Source organism: Leptosomus discolor, chromosome 1, assembly GCF_034619465.1.
Source record: "Leptosomus discolor isolate bLepDis1 chromosome 1, bLepDis1.hap2, whole genome shotgun sequence".
NCBI lineage: Eukaryota > Metazoa > Chordata > Aves > Leptosomiformes > Leptosomidae > Leptosomus > Leptosomus discolor.
The window spans coordinates 18,449,502-18,469,849 of record NC_141391.1 but is presented as its reverse complement, the minus strand read 5'-3'; the positions used below and the strand labels follow the sequence as shown (position 1 = coordinate 18,469,849).

The following is a 20,348-nucleotide window of genomic DNA, read 5'->3' as shown; positions in this document are numbered from 1 at the left end:
TCCTTCATTCATGCAGACATTTGATGACACACTATTTTTTTTTTTTGGAAGGTCATTTCTATAGCTGACAAATTTACTGGAACCACAGGAAGGATCTAGTCTGACCTGAAACGCGTAGGCTACCAAATTTCACTAGGATATTCTACCATCAGGTCCTTTTCATAGAGTGAGCTAGAGTATAACTATTATAAAGACTTTCATGGCATAAGAATATCACATCTCTATCAACAGCAATCCAATATCTCAATGTCCCATTTTGCAGCTGAACAGCATGATCAAGCCCTTTTACAATGTCTCTCTTACGGTGCTTTTGTGGCCATCACAACATTAAGTTCTGGCCTTCACAAAGTCACTGATCTGACCTGAATAGTACACGTTAGAGTGAGCACCATGATTTGCAGATGGATCATCTCAAAAGATAATATAATGTCAACTGCATCAAGAATCACATAAAACTTAGCAGGTCAACATCAGCATCCTGTTCTAAGAAGAAGGTATAAGAAACTGCAATTTGACCATAATTTTCATAAATAAAGGAAGGTACACAACCAAGCAGACACTGACTGCTGACTTGCACACCTGTCAGCTGGTGACCGGCCATAAAATCACAAACAAAACAGTACCATAACTAAGACATTTCTCCTTTCCTCTTGTGTCCAAGATCCTTTCCATGCTTATCTACGACCTAATGTGATCAATCAAAGCTATTAAAGATTTAAAGAAAGTAACGATAAGGTCAATTGTAACTTTTTTATTCCTCCACATTTTTATTTAAAGAGGTTAAGGGATTAGAAACTCAATTTGACTGCCAAATGAATATTTAAGAAATCAAGCTGCTTTTCTTCCACCCTATTCGATACACTTAAATTTTTCACCTCATTAACAATTTACATTGATAGCCTTAAACCAAATATGATGAATGTTTCTAGATATACAAAAATTAATCTCATATTACATGCTTGGAGTCATTAATTACTCTGCTTGTAGAGGTATGGCTGGAAGGAAATTTTATTCAAAGAAAAATTTAACTCATGATCAGTATAGCGCCCCAACTTAAAAAAAAAGTTGGGAGGGAGGCAGAAAAGATTAACAATGTTTTTGACTTCTTAAGCCATGGACAGATGGTCTATTTTTAAAGACTGCTGAAGGAAGATACCCTAGGTCTCACATACTTGCTTTGAATTATGCCTTTTAGAAGCATTTTTTTCCCCTTAAAGCAAGTAGCAGCTAGTGTAGCCCAACATATTTTTATTTCAATCTAACACTTTGAGCATAATCTCTGAATTTTCCAAATACAAAACAGAACAGAGTTGTATTTTCTAATCTCAAAGCCTAATTTTACTGTGTGCTACTCTTGGCTGATTTGTTTATGTAAAAATCATTAGGTCAGTATTTCCCAGGCCCAAGAGCAACTCATCATACAATTCAGTGTGAGCTCTAAGAGAGATGCATGAGCCATAAGTGTTGATTTAACAGAAACCCCTCCTTCCCACTGGCAGCAAGATTCTTTGCCTATTCTCATATCTATTCTTCTTGAACCACCAGATTCCTACCATCCTCAATCAATACCACTGCTCCATGGCCTTATGCTCACCACCAGCCTCTCCAGCTACCATTTTATTTTACCCATAGGCTTATAGGTCATTCACATTCTCTTGATTTTCTTGATTTCCTCTTTTTCCACTCCTAAATTAGTTTCCTTCACTGCATCTTCCTCTTTCAGTTGTGCCTGTTTTCACAAAAGCCTCAGAGCACCTCACAAGTCGCCAGACATACCTACACTGAGCCTCAAAGCTGACTTCAGAGCTAGAGAATAGACCACTACGTTTTTTACCCACACACACCTAAAAGAAATGTGCCTTCATCAACACTGCCTACTGGAGACAGTCCTTGGCCCGTCCTACTGCACCAAAATATGCTGGGACGTTGTCCAGTTGGCATCATCCTAAGTCACAGCAGTTGTGGACAATCCGGACAATCGTATGCCAGTACTCAAGCCCACACCCTGGCCAAATCCATTTAGCCTGTGAAGACATGACTAATATTCCCTAGGCGGGCCCAAGACGGCACAGGATTAACCACCACAGCTGCACTGCACACCAGAGCCATCAATGGCTCTTAATTCTGACACACTCCTTTCAGGCACTCCTAGAAATCTAATTTTGTCCTGGAGGTTGTAGTCTTCCAAATCTATCACTATGTTGTCACCCACTGCTCTTGCCCTCAGAAGCATCGCACAGTTTTACACTCTCCTCTTCCTTTTGCATACCTGCCCTGACTGTTCTCACCACTCACTTCAATTTAATTACTATCCTAAGCAATGACTGACAAACCCATTCCAGGCCTGTCCCTGGCTATAGTGTAATACAATACCAGTGTCTCTGCTATCTGCTTCTGGAAATCGCTGCTGATAAACTCAAAATTGCGGTCTTTGATGTTGCAGGTTTATCTGTAGTACTTTTCCCATCGGAGCAGTGCCTAAACTGATGTGGCCTCTTCTAGAAAGCTCTGAACATCAGGTCTAGCTAGGCTGTTTGAAGCTGTTCTTTGGGTCCCTGTTAACTCCTGTTCAGCTTAAGTGCTGGAGAAGAACTCAAAGCAATTTGAATCACTTTCCAAATTTCAGTCCTCTTGCCTTCCTAACAAAGGCTGAAAACATCTACTATCCATTGCCCCAGTCCTCCAGCAAATAGAGACAAGACTGAAAAGCAGGAAAGTATTCAGTCCAGTTGTGTAAAGATGGAAAAATGAACAAATACCTTTAAAAACCCCCTTGGAGGAAGTTAAAGACTTCCTATTACTGAAAAATCAACCTAAATTCTGGGCAAACAACTGAGACCAGTACTGTGTCCTGAAGCTGACAGAAGCTGGTTATGAAGCTTCAAGTGATGGCAGCTCTTGAGATATGTTTGTTACCAGAAGAATGTCTGGCTCCTAGACATGGAAAGTTTAAACCCCCACACTAATACCAAAAAAAAAAAAAAAAATGAGCCAGCCAGATTATAACTCCCAGAGCATTAAATGAACATGAGAGATTTACATAAGCTTTTTATTTAAGGAAGCAAAACCAAATTGCAACTTTGTAGTCATGTAATTAATGCCAAAAAACCCTGTGTAAGTCAGCAGGGTTTGCATGCTAAGAATGTGCCGATACTGCATGTGAAAATCGTAACAAAATTTATGTTTTAACAGTTTCTTCGCAAGACCACCTTTTAAAGAACTGAATAATTTGAGATTTTACATGGCCACCAAGTACATTTTCAAACATATAGAAGATCTTAAATTAAAGATCCTATAAACTTAAAGAAATAATATAAAATGTGTTTTATTTGATGAGCCTATTCAAAATGTGAAATACTATTTTTAGACAAATTAGCTTCCATACATGACCAAGTTCCAAAGATCAGATAAAATCTAACCTTCCAATAAATGATCCTTTGCCAGGCTCAAGGCAAAATTCATAATTTAAAAAAAGAAAATTCCATTGGTAAAACCCTCCCAGATTTTAAGTTGTATTTCAAATACACAGATACAATGTAGACAGCAGTGCGCCATGGAAAATGTTCTAATGTTGTACTTTGATCTAAGGAGACCTCCAAACATAGTCCAAACAACATATTTAAAGTACACTTCGTAAATTAAAATATGACAAGCCTTAATACACGGCAGAAAAAAAAATCTGTATCTCAACTCCAGTTGAATCATATATATATAGCGTATTTTTTGTGCTCAGAGTTACTCTCTTCAGCCCAAATTACATCCAAGACTAATCTCCTTGGGATAACTAAAATACTGTAGACGTCAAAGTTCCAAGAAAATATTCCCTGAAAAAGTAACTCAAGTAAGGACAAGTCCAATAAAATGTCTATGTGGTATTAAATTTACATGTATAAATCTGGCACACTCTAAACAAGAAAAATATTTTTATCAGTTACCACATGTGATTAGTTGTAATTTCAAAGGGAATGCTGTCTGTCTAGTGGACAGAGCACTCAATGGGCCCTCTGGGTGCCTGAATTTCATTCCCAGACCTGTGTCACTGCCAGGATCTTTAGACAAGTTACTATGTGACTCAATATTCCTGCCTACAAAAATGATACTGACGTTCTTTGTAAAGTGTTTTGAGATTTGATGGGGAAAATACTTTGTCAGAAATTACTACTACATTCCTGTTTTCGTTTTTTATATGTTCTTTCTTTTCTAACCTACTTCACAGAAAGGGCAAATGACCAAGGCCCTAGACCTTCTTTGAGTCTTAGTTCTCCTTGAGAGCAGACACTCTGACTCAAGGGGGCCAGGTCAGCCACCGATCCAAAAAAAATCTGCTCTGATTACCACTGCCAAAATGTGTCCATCTCTGTCAACTTTTATTCTTAAAGCTTAGCTAATCTTGAGTGTAGCTGACACCTTTGGGGAAAGGATCAATACAAAAAGGGATGTATGAATACACAAAAAAGACAGAAGAGATTTCTCCTAGATAAATGGTTACTTAATGATACTGAAAGTAAAGTGGGCAAAAATCCCAATTTTGAACTGACTACCCCATAACTTTTTGAAAATACATATTACGTAGCTAGGCTACAAAACATTGTATTGTCAAGATAGCCAAGCCCAGCTAAAGCTACAAGTTGAAATAAGGCAAAAACTTGTTTAAGAAATGTGGCACTAAACCACTACTTTTTTCCTACAGGAAGTATGCAACAATTTAGAAGTAATTAGAAAACACCTGAAGTAATTAAATATTTAATAGGTAGTCTTGTACTCGGTTGCTGGTAACTCCTTCCCACCAGCTCAGTTGTCCTTCAGCTTAATGGATTCCAGGAATCTGTCCTTCAGCAGCAACAAACACCAATACACAAAGCAAGTGTCCAACCACTCACCAAAGCTTCACTTCAGACCTTATTAATGAACCCTTGGTTTTACTCCCCCCATGAGACAAACCACCAATAACTACCAAGATTCCCTCTCTGTTACCTGCAGCAACGCATTACTACAGAAGTCAGCTCAGAATTTGCTCTCAGCACTGCTATGGTCCCAGATGGAGAAGCATTAGTATCCTGAAATACTTCTCTGGGCACCTCCGTTACTGTCCTATGTAAAAGCAGAATTGCTAAATACACTTTTCTTTTGGTCCTTGTCTCATAGTTAATATTAGACCAAACAAAGATGTCCCAACAAAAAGAGGTTTTACAGGATCCTCTAGCTCAAATCACTGCCTTATATCCAGGTTTCACTCATCAGAATCTCGTATAGTAAAAACACAATATTAACCATATTACTGATGTTAGCTTGGGGAAGCTGAGAATAAAGTTTCATCGTATTAACCTGGTTCCACTACAAGCAATATACAAATACACCTAGAGGATGCATTTATCAAATAAGGACAGATATATTTCAATTTTAGTAATCAAATCCTCTTACATAACTCTCCCCAATAAATACCAAATCTTAAACTTCATTGAAAGAGAAATCCTTTAACAAATTATGTTGCTTCCCCCATCAAAAGCTGATGAGCAAAGTCTAGTGGTCATAAACACAGGAGGAACTGAAGAATCATGGGTCTCATTTTCTGCTTGTTTTTAGGAAGCTGTATTGATGTTTTACACTGCTTTTTAATTCATTTTACATGGAGTGAAGATACTGAATCAGTTTAGGCAAGTGAAAAAACAAAAGGAACTATATTTGACTTATAGTTAACCTCTTCTTTCCGCTTGCAGAAAGTAGGAGCAATTTACTGCTGCTCAGAAAAAGCAATGCATTTCCCCCATCCTTGTCAGTTGTATTGATCAACACACCAGCGAACGGGCTACAGGGGACATGGTCACTAGCCTGTTAACTTAGGGCTATCCAGTCCTTAAATCCATGTCCTAACATCCAGTCCTACATACTGCCCCAACAACATGCAGCACCATGGGGCTACGGACAATCTAGCCACTAGGATTTAGCCGATTCAGATGTGAAAAGCGTGAGATTTATGAACCTAGACATCCAGAAGACAGCAAAATAAAGATCTATCTATACTTCCATTTAAGTGTCAAGATCATGTTTCTGAATCTGTTACATGATAGGCCGTTCGTCAGAAACATACAGATGGACTTCTCATTGCAGTGAAGCCAATGACAAAAACCACACAGGACTTCACGCAATATCCCTCTGTCTTCCTGCAGTATGTGCTGAAGAACTGCAGTATGTTGCCATCAACTACAGATCCTCATCCCCACCCTGTGCTTTTCTGTTAAACTACAAGAAACAAAATCTTCTGGTTTATATAATTAAATCATCGTTTTAAATTAAGAAGAAAATTTTAACATTCTTAATTTTATTATAGATTTGCTTCTAACTCAGATTCCACTTCACTTTGCAGTATTGAAGAGTGTGAGCAAAACTGAATTATAAAACTTAACAAGTTTCACTGTGCACAAGTTTATTTAATATAGCACAGGTACAGAGGGCTCATCCAAATCCTCAAATGACTTCAACATTTTTCCTTTCAAAGAGAACCTGAAATGTGACAGTAGAGAAATGTCTTTCTGAAACTGTATTTGGTTTGCACAGCAAGGTTTTGGTAGCTAGAGGGATGGCTTCTGCGAGAAGCTGCTAGAAGGTTTCCCTAAGTCCAATACAGCCAATGCCAGCCGGCTCCAAGACAGACCCACCGCTGGCCAAGGCCGAGCTCATCAGCGACGGTGGTAGCAACTCTGGGATAAAATATTTAAGAAGGGTGGAAAAAACTGCTAGGCAACAGCAGCCAGAGGGAGGAGTGAAAAATATGTGAGAGAAACAACTCTGCAGACACCAAGGTCAGAGAAGGCGGCAGGGGTGGAGGTGCTCCAGGCACCAGCACAGAGATTCCCCTGCAGCCCATGGTGAAGACCATTGTGAGACATCCTCTCCCCCTGCAGCCCATGGATGTTAATGGTGGAGCAGATATCCACCTGCAGCCTATGGAGGACCCTATGCTGGAGCAGGTGGATGCCTGAAGGAGGCTGTGACCCTGTGGGAAGGCCGTGCTGGAGCAGGCTCTTGGCAGGACCTGTAGACCCACAGAGAGAGGAGCCCATGCTGGAGCAGGGTTGCTGGCAGGACTTGCAACCCTGTAGTGGACCCACGTTGGAGCAGTCTGTTCCTGAAGGACTGCACCCCATGGAAGGGACCCACGCTGGAGTAGTTAATGAAGAACTGCAGCCCATGGGAAGGGCTCACATTGGAAAAGTTCATAGAGAACTGTCTCCCATGGGAGGGACCCCAGACTGGATCAGGGAAAGAGTGTGAGGAGTCCTCCCCCTGGGGAGGAAAGAGTAGCAGAAACTACATGTGACAAATTGACTGCCACCCCCATTCCCCATCCCATGTGCTGCTGTAAGGGAGGAGGTAGAGAAAATCAGGAGTGAAGTTGAGCCTGGGAGGAAGGGAGGGGTTGGGAGAACACGTTTTAAGATCTGGTTTTATTTTCTCATTACTCTACTCTTGATTTGGTTGGCAATAAATCAAATTAATTTTTCCCCAAGTCAAGTCTGTTTTGCCCATGACAGTAATTGCTGAGTGATCTCCCTGTCCTTATCCCAACCCACGAGCCTTTTGTTGTATTTTCTCTTCCCTTTCCAGCTGAGGGGAGTGATAGAGCGGTTTTGGTGGGCACCTGGCATCCATCCAGGGTCAACCCACCACAGAAACACATGAAACCTCCAGGGAGTTAGTCAAGATTTTTGCACGTGGAACAGTCTCACAGAGATCCCTTCAACACTGACTCAAAAAACTTTCTCATATAGCGTCACAAAAGAAAATAATAGCCTTTAGCACAGATTTCTGTTCAGCACCCACCTCACAAACCAAATTAAATACCAAGTCCTGGGAGCAAGAGGATGACTGCAAAATGATTTCCTAACTTCTAAACAAAACAGCTTCTGAAAACCATGAACATTTCAAAATTAACACAGAAGATGTGTACACACCTATAGCCGTCTTCGCTTTCTGAACCCTGCTCCTCATCAGAGTCTTTGTATTTATCAGGATCTGGAAGAGTACTTGGATCAAATTCTTCTTCACTTCCACTGTGAGCAAGAACGGCCACTGTTTCCTCTTCAACCTGCCAGGTGACAAGCGGAGAGTTACAAGACAAGCAAACAAGTCCATGTTACTTGCCACCACCCCATTAATAGGGATGCCATAACAAATACCATTGCCCTCAATTGCAGTCAAGGGCCACCGCTATTATAGCCAGGGAAACTGAATTGTTTCTGCCATCATCAGTGCTCTCCTCCACTACTGTTTGTTAAAGGTTGAAGAAATATTATTCAAAAAGGAAGCACCAGGATTTACGTTCAAATTCTACCTTCCCAATATCATCATCTTAAATCTGAAAGATATTTGGGCAGTGACTAACCAACAGTCATCTGAGAGCAACTGTTTAAATAATATAAAGCTTTAGTGTCTCAGAAACACACTGGCAGAGATACGAGCTTGTGGACACATTAATTACTGCTGTAAGGTGTATTTCATGAAACATTCTGATTTAAAAGTCATCCAGGCGTGCGTGCAGTGAAAAACCAAAATGCTGCTTAAGCTGAATTAACTGCTCTAAGGGAGTTTCAGTCATCTACCACAAGTGATAGATGTTCTTCAGGTTTCCTCCCAGACCCCCTCATCTCTCCTCTCTTAGGCTCAGCTTCCCTCCACCCCCACAGTACGTCTCAGGATGGGCTGCTGGTGTTGGCAAGTTTCCCCAGGGTGTGGGAACACCTCACTAATTCCTTAACAAAGAGGGCACAGAAGATGCTGCTCCATAAAAGTCTTGGATAACATAATAAAGCTGACTGCTTTCGCAGATACAGGTTCTGCTCCATGCAGTCCTGAACTGATGGCACCACTTTTGTAAATTTTTGCTAACAGGCATGAAGAAAGCAGGCTGTCTGGATGGCACGCACAATTGTATATGCACACAGAAATGCAAACAAAAAAGCTTACAGGCATTTCTAAGCAACATGAACCCTCAATCCATGCATATTTATGTTGAAAAGCAAAAGCAAATGCAAAGAAACTATAATTAAAGACATCGCTACCTTTTGTTTATGTATCTAATCAACATGCGCACAGCTGAGTTTCCCAAACAGTACTCATTTAAATGATCCTTCATTCTACAAATAACATCACATCATGAAATACTTAAAGTTCACTTTGTCTTAATTTTTCAGTTTCCACCTATCACCAGGTTTTAAAAGAACACTGTCCTTATATGCACACATCTCACCACAATAAAAATAAATTTAAAAAAAACAAACACAAACAAAACCAGACAAAAACCATACCAAAGGTCCCTTTTATATTTGCATATAGAATAAGTGAAAGGAAGTGAGCTGGTGAAGTTAAGACTAGTCACCCCTGCAAGAGTCCCTTATTTCTTGTCCAGTGACATTTCTGCAGTGCACTGAAAGCAAGCAGGAGAAAAGGATAAAAGCCAGATTTGCAATAAGAAGGCAGAAGAAAAACATGCTGAACTACACATTTTGTTCTTGACTACTTTGGAATACTAGTAAAGGCAATTGTATAGCTGGATGTATAAAATCACTAAAAGCATCATCAGACTCAACAGCACTGTAAACCACCTAAGGTAACATAACCAACTGAAAAGCACATTGATTACTAGGAACTTCAGGTGCTACTTCACAACAAAGCTGGTTTTGTTTTTCTGAGTTTTTTGTAAAGTATTTTTTGCTTATAAAAAATACCTTCTAGCTCATCTTTTAGTACAATATTACAGCAGAACACTACTAGCTTAACAGAAAACTATTTTGAAGGTCACCTTTCTTTTAATGAATTTCCATATTTGAAAAGCATTCTGCATTAAATTATAATTTATTTCAATTTCTTTAAACATTAAATATTTGCTCTTTACTTGTCCCTCCCATTGCATCTATTCTTTCAGTACAACTGGTGCATACCAATTATATATCAAAAAAAAAAGATAATCAGTATTCAAAGCTGTTGTATGGAACAAAGTATTTTTTTAATATGTATTGTGACACTATGCAGAGTTCTGTAATAATAACATTTATTGGCAGTCGTCATTTAAGACTTGGGCTGTTCATTCATATTCCCAGTTATGTCAGCAGAATGTTGAGGCTGCAGTTTCCTAAGTTTTGTTATTTATATATGCACACATAGGACAGTTACACATACACAGATCAGACTTTCGCTTCAGTACACATTCATATTAATTTTTTCCAGCAGAAAATTCGCAGAAATGTGTTTGAGGTAATGCTTACTGTAACAAAAGAAATAATTGGCAAAGATGCCTCTAATTCATCAGGAATTATGATGTTATATTTCTTATAAGTATCACCGGTTACATGTTCATTAAAATATTTGTAAGACCCTGAAGTTGTTAAGAACTTGAACATGAACGTTTATCGTCCACAGCTGAACAACAGAAACTCATTATTTTTCCTCTCTTGCTCCAAATTTCTATCAGCCAGTCTTGAAGAAGAAAACTTCTGACTTCACACTACTCACCACAAGAGCTGGAGGTAAAAAGCAAAATCATAGTTCAAGACAATAACTTTTAGAAGTTCTTCAGATACAAATAGGATGCAATTTAGAGACGTGGGATTAGATCCTTCCTAAGGCAATTGCTATCAAGGAAGAGATTAACTGAAGAACAGATTTTGACCACCCGTACTTTATGTTAAGGTTAGTGACAATGTGCTTTGCAGTGTGTATTTATCACAAAGTTCAACTGTTGAAGGAAACGCATTCAGACATCAAATCAGGCCAGTCAGGAGAATAGGATTCAGTGGCAATCACCTTGCTATTTTCATTCAGCTCAGGGGTGACAAGATCTCTCTTTTTTTGTACCAGATTGGCCCATGTATTTTGCAGTCTAGTTCCACAGAAACTTTGCACAAAGACTTTCAGTTTGAACATGGCCTTGAGACGAAAACAATTCTACATTCACATAGTCTCCCTCTGAGGCGTAAGGAGATTCTTCTCAGGCAAACTCAACATTTTAGAAAAATTCAGCAGAACTTCCATGCTGGAGGTTTTAGAAACCTTGCTGCCTTCAACCTTCCACACTGTACCAAGTCAACAGTGATCACACTCTGCTTTATTGTAGTCAGTTTGGAAACGCACACCAGATGAGGCACACAGGGCAGGTTCCTCTACAGCTTTTGCCCCCCTTCTTAACAGAACACCTCCAATTCAACTTCTAGTTGTCTTTGTAACAAGACATAATGACAACTTCCTCTCTTCCTAAAGAAGGCTGAACAGCTGGTGGAGCTCGGGTAAACCTGTTAGGCAGGCTAAGAGAAGCTTAAAATGAAGAAATTGTTGTACCTTTTCAAGAAAACAGACACTCAAGGGACTCATGTTCAAAATATCAGAAGGTAGTCTCATTTCTACCACGCATTAAGCACTCGGGTGAAAATGATCTATTACCATCAGATAAAAAGGGAGAACTGAAAAAACATACCATGAAAACCTGCACATACATTAAAAATCTTGTATTTGCCAAGATTTAATTTATAGAATACATATTTATTATGGTATTTAATTTCTATCTAATTTAATAGGTATTTATTTTTTCATCCAATTAAACTTTCTGGAGTTTCAATTTTTATGTTCAACCTTTAAGCAATTTATCAGTTCCTACCAACCAGGTTGAGGGGGGAGAAATAATTGTTTTGGCACTAACAGTTCTGTCCATAGTACTTTATAAAGTTCGGGGTGGGGAATATTTCTATCGTCAGCTAAACCCAAAACCTTTAAAGGTTTGTTTAGAAGCTGATCAGAGCTGGCTTCATTTGAGCCCATCAACAGTCAAACAATATTCAGTTTCTTTGAGCTATGCCACCCTTTAGCTTTTTACTAATAATATGGCCTCTCCCAGTTAGTGGTGTTTGTGATTCTAATGCTAAGAAAAGGTAAGCTTTACATACTGCTAAGAGTTTACTCTACGCAAGTACACAGCTTCTAAAAATTTAGCACGTTATGACTCATATAAAAGGATATTTAAAAATATAATCCCTTTCATGATCTGACAGCATTCCAAATTTTATGATTTTCTTCTTTTTGACAATTATTTTTCAGATAAAAATGAGAGTTGTTTTTGCATCATGTTTATGATGGAACACATTCACAAACAAGAGGTTTTGTAGCATTTCCTTTAAAACATCTTACTCTAGATTCACCTGATTGCCTTGCAGGTGGGTTTTTTTTTTTCATAGCCTGTACCCCCAACCCACAACACTGTGTCCCCAGCTGATGCATGGCTGCTCTGATATTTCATCTACATTGCCCCAAAGGAATACAACTATTCTGGCAGTTCACAAATAGAAATACAGTCTTTTGATGTAGCTGGGATGTTTGATCCAACAGTTGCTTTGAAGATCAAGACCAAAGCCTTAGACGATACCGAAAACTGACTGGGAGCCAGTGGAGTGAACCAAGTGCGGATCTGACATATAAAGAGCTGCCTAAACCATGCTGAAATTGGACAACTACACTCCATACCACCTAACACTCACCAACAGCCTTCAAATCCAAACACAGAAAGCATCATCTCCACTGAGAGAAGGATCTTGCAAGCTAAGAGGGGAAAGGCCCCCTTTCGACCACATTTCTAAGATGTGCACATTGGTGTTTAAGGCTAACCTTCATGAACTGTGACCAAGTCATGCAAGCTTTCTTCCTGTTGTCATCTACCCTTTCTCATCTGCATCAACATTGAACATTACTTCTAAAAGGTGACATACATGTCCATTCCACAATCAGTTTTGCCACTCCTCCTAGTCTTGTTTTTTTCTTATGGATAAGTAGGAAGTGATACGCAGATGGGTGGCAAAAGTAGAGAACAGGTTGTCGCAGGCCTTTACATTCTCTTGGTCTGAAGTGCACATATCCATTCAAGGCACACTACAGAAAGGAGGTGATGTGGACACAAACAGGGTCAACTGTTTCAGAAGGACTGGCCAAATTCCATGCATCTGGCCAGAAAGACCAGTAACCAAAACTTGGAGAAACCAAGTTTGCAGGTCTTTGCACTACGATGATCTAACTCATCTTCAGGCTCTGGTAGGAGTTAGCCATAGCTCCTGGTTTTCGCACCACTGCGTAGAATATCATTCTTGGTTTTCAGTAGAAGGCACAGATAACTCTCAGCTTCATCTTCAAATCATTCACCCTTCTCAATCACTAGCAGCCACACCAAGGTTCAATTTCATCCAGTCATTCTCTATTTCTTTTTAAGCAACCTGCCATCTTCTGTAATTTAGCCAGCAGAATCTTGCTTTTACCAGTGGTCTCAAATAACATACATGAAAATACTTAATTTGCTTCCTTGGCATTCCTGAATGCTCCACATTTATGGTCAGTGAATGGGTAAGCCTGTGTTCCAAACTAGCACATACTGATGCATATATACCAACATTCAAATCTTTGCTGTGTAACTATAGCAAAGCAATTTGTGCTGGAAATGGCTCCTGCCACAAGCACAGTTCAGAACCCCTGAAAACACAAAAATCATAGATACTTTCACACATTCACTTCTGGCTTTCTATATTAGTAAAGCTTCAGCTGTTTTCATAGTAGAAGTATATGTTTTATCTGTAGACTCGATCTCTACAAAGTACTTACAGCCTGTACCAGAATAGCACCATAATTAATGCATACAGAGAAAGATACTATAATTTGATAAATTTACAATTACAAACTCATCTACCTCAAAATGAAATGCTGAGAACTTCTAAGTCTACTCAAAGAATTTTTTTTAATGTATTTGCTCTTATCTGCATTTGAATTATAATTAGTATGTCTCACAACTACACATTATGATTTTCATTTTTTTTTTATTTACTCTTATAAGACCCATGTGGAATACTAACTATAAAGACAAGATTATTCAAGTTGTTACTAGCCACAATTATTGATGTGATTTTAACAAAAGGGCAGATTAATACAATTCTGGTGGGAAAGGTCAGGATAAAACAACTCTACTATTAACTTAAATATAATTCATGTTACAGACATGAAAATACAACTTCATGAAATATGACCACGAGCACACAGTTAGTTTATTTGCCATAATAGATCAAACCTAGGATTTTTAGTACCATAAACAAAGTCTCTGGCATTTGAGTTAAAGTAGTAGCTTAATCTCTGGCAAAGAATAAAGGTTCCTGTGCCTGTCATGCCAGCAGCTAGACAGAGATGCTACCATGCACGCTAAATCCCTGTCTGAAACAAAATTGATTTAAAGGATTTAATAATGCAAAGGCTTCAAACCAGAAAAGTCTAAACAATTTTTACTTTGAAATGTTTCTGATGCTAGGTTGTCAGGTATCATTTTGCTTGCAAGTGAGCAAGTAGTACAGGGAAATAAATTTGGTTTTATTTGCTGTACCTTATAAAAAGAAATGAGTAAAAAAGTCTGGGAGAATTAAACATGCCAACAGATGTGTCCAAAAGTCTACGTTCCTCTCAAAAAACCCAGAAAAACACTCAGAAAAATCACAATGCAGAACACTGTTTTTAAACTTATATTCTCCAGACACAATCCTTGGACTGTCTCTTTATACTCCCTCTTTCTCTGCACTTTTAGGTTCACAGCAGTCATGGCTGTCAGCTCAAATACAGAAAGTAATTCTCCAAAGTAGTTTCTGTGTTCAAACATTTCAACACATCAGTCTTCTCCAGGGAACCTCAGCATATGTCCACAGAGATGGTGTGTACACTAGAGAATTTTCTCTGTATCGCTTTCTGGCACTTTTGAACAAGCCTGAAGGAACTGCATCCTCTGTCGTGATGCAGCGGAGGTGTCCCACCACCACTGCTACTCACAGTGGAGACTGGGAGCAGAAACCACTCTTTGCTTAGTGATGTGTATTTTTCAAGAACACACAGATCAACAGCAGTACTGACATGAAATAGTCAGAAGGGAAACATTGTAAGTCACATAATTCTGTAAGCTAGTTAGTTCTGCTCTTTTTCTTGAAACAACTGATTTGTATTCAGTACACAAGAAACAGCAACACTGGCATTAAGCGCTTGTCCTGAGAAGACTTTCATGTTTTCACTATACTGCTCAAATCATGTACTCTAAATGCTGGTACAAAATACATACATAAAATAACACATTTATAGGGAGAAAAATACGAATCAAATTAATTCCTCACAGTGAAAGCTATTTTAACTGCTCCTGGTGCTTCTACATACAGAACTGAGGCAAAGAAACACAGAAGTAGCATTGCTGCTCATGCACCGATTCAATTGCTTGCTATGAGAATAAAACCTTGTCTGTCTCTGTTCAGGATCTATTTAGCAGCAGCAATACATTCACCACTTGTTCAAATACACAAACACGTAACCAGAAAGCACCTGACTGATGCTGCACACTTGCAGAGAAGACACAAGAGTACAGGTGAATACAGCCTAATGAAGGACAAGGCAGCAAGCCACCTGGGGAAGATTATGAGCAATGGGCATCACAAGCAAGAGCCCTGCCCTCTTGTATTTCCACAGACATTGCTGCAAAAGGGATGAAGAGACTGAAAAACTTCTGAGGTAGACTGGCAGCCATCCACCAGCAGCTTTTGTTAAATGTGAGGAAAAGCTGAGGGCAAAAAAAATACCAAGGCAGTGCTTGAAAAATAAGCAAGTGGGCAATAACTGGTGAGAACTAAGCTCTTGGTAGCAATTGATGCATGAGAGGCCATGAATGGTGCTGAAAGTTAAGGGCCTGTGGAGACACATGACGAGAGGTAACCGTGCAGCAGTATTTTGAATAGATACTAATGGAGCAAAATGGCATGCATAAAGGAAGGCGGGGAAGACATTGCAGAAGTCAAGACAGAAAATCATAGCATCCCTTGATAACAATTTTATCTACATGAATGAATATGACAGGCATGTCTTAGAAATGCCAAGTATGAAGAAAAAGATTCATATGAGGCAAGAACTTTTAGACCAACTATTCGAATGAAACACAATATTTCAGGTCTAAAATAACATAAAGCAACTTCAAAGTAAAAAAAAAAAACACCAACAAATTAAGAATGATTGCTGAGTTAGCGTAACTCAGGGAACTGAGACAAAATGCAGTATCATGTGTGCAATAGGGTTGCGGAACGCTAGTACAGGGAGAAGCTACAAAAGGGTTCTTCAGGAAAGAGAAAGCACATAATTTGTCATCTGTGGAAAATTAAGGGACAAAAGGAGGATTAAGAAGGATTTAGTTAAGCGCCAGAAAGTGACCACATCAATACTAAGGCATAGACTAAAGTGAGACATAGTGGTGATACCCACAATGACTGTGAAAAATAGCAAAGAAGGCTGAATTTTTTTTCATGAGAATTGCCTAATCCATGAAATGTCAACTAAGATTTCAATCTGGACAGAAAGGTAGAGCTGCAGTAGAAAGACTGAGATAAGACTCATTAGTACAGACATGAATTTGTATTCATGGGCAGGATTTCTCCACAGATAAGAGGAGCAAAACACTGACATAGAAGGAGACTGAAGACTATGAGATTCACAAAATTATGAAGGAGGAACTACTAGAGAAGACAGACACCAGAACAGAGTGTGATCACATCTGCAAACCTCCTAAAAATCGGAGCCGATACGGAAAGGCCAAGCGAACGACCAAGTGAGAGGAAGGCTGATAAACATCAGGGATCTCTGAGAAGAGGAGCTGTGTTAACAGGGAAATCAGAGAGCAGCTGCTGAAGAACAGGATGGATGATATCTATTGAGTAGAACTGAAACATGTCTACATTGCAAATGAATAGAAGGGCATGAAGAAATGTGGCAGTTTGAAAAGTACGAAAGACCAGTGTGGAAGTGGGAATCAAAGATGAACACGGAAGAACCATAAGGCAAAGGTGAGAGGGCCAAAGAGAGGAAGACTATTGAGAGAAGATCTGATGGAGATGACAGAGTGATGGCAAAGGAAACCATGGTGGAGAGATGACTGAAGCTATTTAAAAAATGGGAAAGACCAGGAAAGGGGAAGAGTAAGAACGTATGAGAACAGCACTGGAGCTGATTGAGAAGGAGGCAGAAAAACAGCAAAGAGGGAGAAGAGCTAACAGCAGGTACAGAGGAATTAAATAAAAAACAGGAAACAGAACTAGGGAATACGTGGCTATACCCAAAGGCATTTCTCCATCTGGCAATTGGCAAAGCCATGAATGCCATGAATGTTTCACCAAAGAATGCCGAAAGTGCAAAGAGGCTCAAAAGTAGGTAGGTAACAGGAATAAAAATCTGTCAAGGGATAGTAAGTACAGCAGTGCTGTGCCTTTGCCCCTGAAAGTCCCTGAGCTGCAGATCTCTTCATCCAGGGAGTTAACAAGATCACAGTTCGGAAACTACTCTGGAGGTACAACTGCAGATTTTCCTGCAGACCAACTAGAAAGAACTGCCAGATCTGACAGGGAGAAAGGAAGAAGGTCGCCCTCATGTCAATACATAGCATTTACGGAAGCATTTTTTTTTCCACTGCTATACTGTTTTCTATCAGTCTTTTAGGGCTTCTCATACAAATATTGTAGTTTATTAAATGGATCTTGTGAAGTCTATCATCTCATTCTCAGCACAAGAACAAAATGTTTGAAACAATGCCATGAGGGGAACATGGGAAGTTGAGACAACATTCCTTCAAAAACCTAAGCCTGTGCCTGATTATATTTATTGAATATATCAGCAGTGATCATATGCAATGGCTCATTGAGGAACCCACACTGTACTAACTCAAAGAGTCTTTGGGTTTTGTACTGCTGCCAAAATGTTTTACCCTATTTCCAGTGACTGAGTAACAACTTTTGGTTTTAGTAATTGAAACACAAGTGGTATACAAATACTAGGAGTAGAAGATTTGGCACTCATCTGTAGGTGTAATTAGCATATTATACATTTCTAACTGACTTCTCGCTACTCCCTGGAAGTCCATACTTGCAGCAAACCAGTCTCAAAAATGCTGTCAGTATTGGAGGCATCTTTACAAATTTTAACCTAGCAAATTGCAATTTTCAGCTAAGGACATATTATACCTTACAGTCGTTTATTTGCTTGCCTGTTCAACTACAACTGAAAAATCTTTATATGGCATAAATAATGTATTATATCCATAACAACAGGATACAGTACACTGTATGATTGATTACCTTGGCATTTAGCTCTTGTGGGAATAGCTTTTGTGAAACATGGCTCTACTGGACTCCCTGAAAATTACATTTTGGTAAAACTGTCTGAACGATCAAACTTAGGTATGGCTAGACGTAATGTTATTAACACTGCACAGGCAGGTACAAACCTGAACTTTTCATACTGCACGAAAACAATGCTATTTCATACTTGTTTTTTGAGGAATCAGACAGTGAAGTCAGGGTGGATCAATTCAAATCAGCGATTTCAATCACTAATTATAATCCTGATTAAAATCAGCAAACTTTTAATTCACACAGGGATTTACACAAGTAATCACTGCTATTTTTTTGTTTTTAATTCAGCATTCTGAGGCATGGTTGTTTTACACTGGACTTTACACAAAATTTGCTACTATTTTATGCTATTTAAAGCCCAAATTTTTCCTTTTCCATTTTTCTTTTCCATAATGACACTAGCAAATGACAAAACAGCTATCACTTATTTACCAGGTGATTAGTACTCATTTTTTAATCATAGTTAGTGTCAAATTGACTCTTATTCCATCTGAAATTGAAACAGATTTCAACAAGAATTTTAATTATTTTCAAAAATATATATCTTATGTATATTATTAAGAAGTTACTAATTAAAAGTTTAAGTAGAACCATCGTAAAGACAGCAGATACAGGGAAGAAAAATTAAGTTCATCGAAGCAGGTGGTGTATTGTAAATTTAACATTTATGAAGGTGTACATTCTCTGTTGCTAACAAAATTTACTACTTCTGAGCATTCAATCCTATGAGATTTGGGTATGGCTAACGGCCTCAAACTTAATTTACATTCACAGACTGAAAGAGGACAGTGAGAACAAACAGAAATAAACCAGTTCCTCAAATCCTAGCATATTTTTCAACCTTGAACTGCACATTTAATTGAACTTATCAATTATATTGAAATGAAGAAAATACTGTTTCAGAACCAGGAAAGGATACAAGTTGTTATGAAAAGAGAATCACAGAATGGTAGGAGTTGGAAGGGACCTCTGGAGATCATCTGGTCCAACTCCCCCACCAAAGCAGGTTCACCTACAGCAGGTCACACAAGAACACGTCCAGGCGGGTTTTGAATGTCTCCAGAGAAGGAGACTCCACAACCTCCCTGGGCAGCCTGTTCCAGTGCTCTGTCACCCTCAGAGTAAAGAAGTTCCTCCTCATGTTCAAGCGGAACTTCCTGTGTTCCAGCTTGTGCCCATTGCCCCTTGTCCTGTCGCTAGGCACACCTAATTTTCCCAGTTAATGATTGTTCTATAAATCACATCACTATATGAAACTTTATCAGCAACTTTATTTATTGAATTCTTTCTTTTTAGATTATTCTAGTAAATTTTTTCATAGATCATGCCTTAATACTTTCATTTTATCTAACATTTTTAAGTCCTAGAAAAGAAAAGAACATATCTAACAAATTAAAGTATGTATTTAAATAACGGTTTTGGTCTTTTTACTGAGCTGTTGACTTATATATCATGTTGTTAATAATTATAAGATGGTTTACCGCCCCATTCCCCCAAATACTTGCAACATACATACAAAATGTCAAGGAAAGGGAGAACAAGAAGGGTAAGTGTTAATCTCATTGATTTAAAAATAAATCATAGCATGCTTAGAAAGCTGTCAAGAAAAGTAATTTTAGCCTAACTTTACTCATCATTATGAACTCTTTATGAACTCCAGAGCAAAGAGCTCATTTGCTCTACCGACTTTTTAGCGTTGCACAGTCTGCTTGCAATTATGATTTGCCATACATTAGTAAATTCTAGAAGCAGAAACAGCAAACTGAAAACAGGATCTACTGGCTTGAGTGTAGACATATTGCCAGTTCTTATTAACTCATTCGCCATAGCTGATAGAAAGGCGGAATCCTTTATTACCCTAAGAGACCTCCACCAGCAACTGAATTTAGTACAGCTCCATGACATGCTTTCTCTATAGGTCACACTGATGAAAAACACTACCTTCACTACAAATAAAAAATAAATACACCAAATAAAACATAAGCCTGACACTATGTAATATTCATGAGTGTTATGCTGTAAAGTTTAGGCTCTAACTCTGCATTATATGATCTTCCTCCAGAACCATTCCTGGTTTTAAATTAATAAAATTAATCCATTCCAGATTTCAGATTTGCCATGCAGGCATAAAGA

The 20,348-nt window shown here is 38.7% G+C and overlaps 1 protein-coding gene across 1 annotated transcript in view; it reads right to left on the bottom strand.

Moving 5' to 3' along the window:
* The window catches only part of DDX10 (DEAD-box helicase 10), a 183,926-nt gene that overhangs the window by 8,397 nt on the left and 155,181 nt on the right, over nt 1-20,348 (bottom strand). Inside the window, exon 17 of the mRNA XM_086481793.1 lies at nt 7,953-8,086. Within this exon, the coding sequence (XP_086337919.1) occupies nt 7,953-8,086 (134 nt within the window). The remainder of the gene's footprint in view (nt 1-7,952; nt 8,087-20,348) is intronic.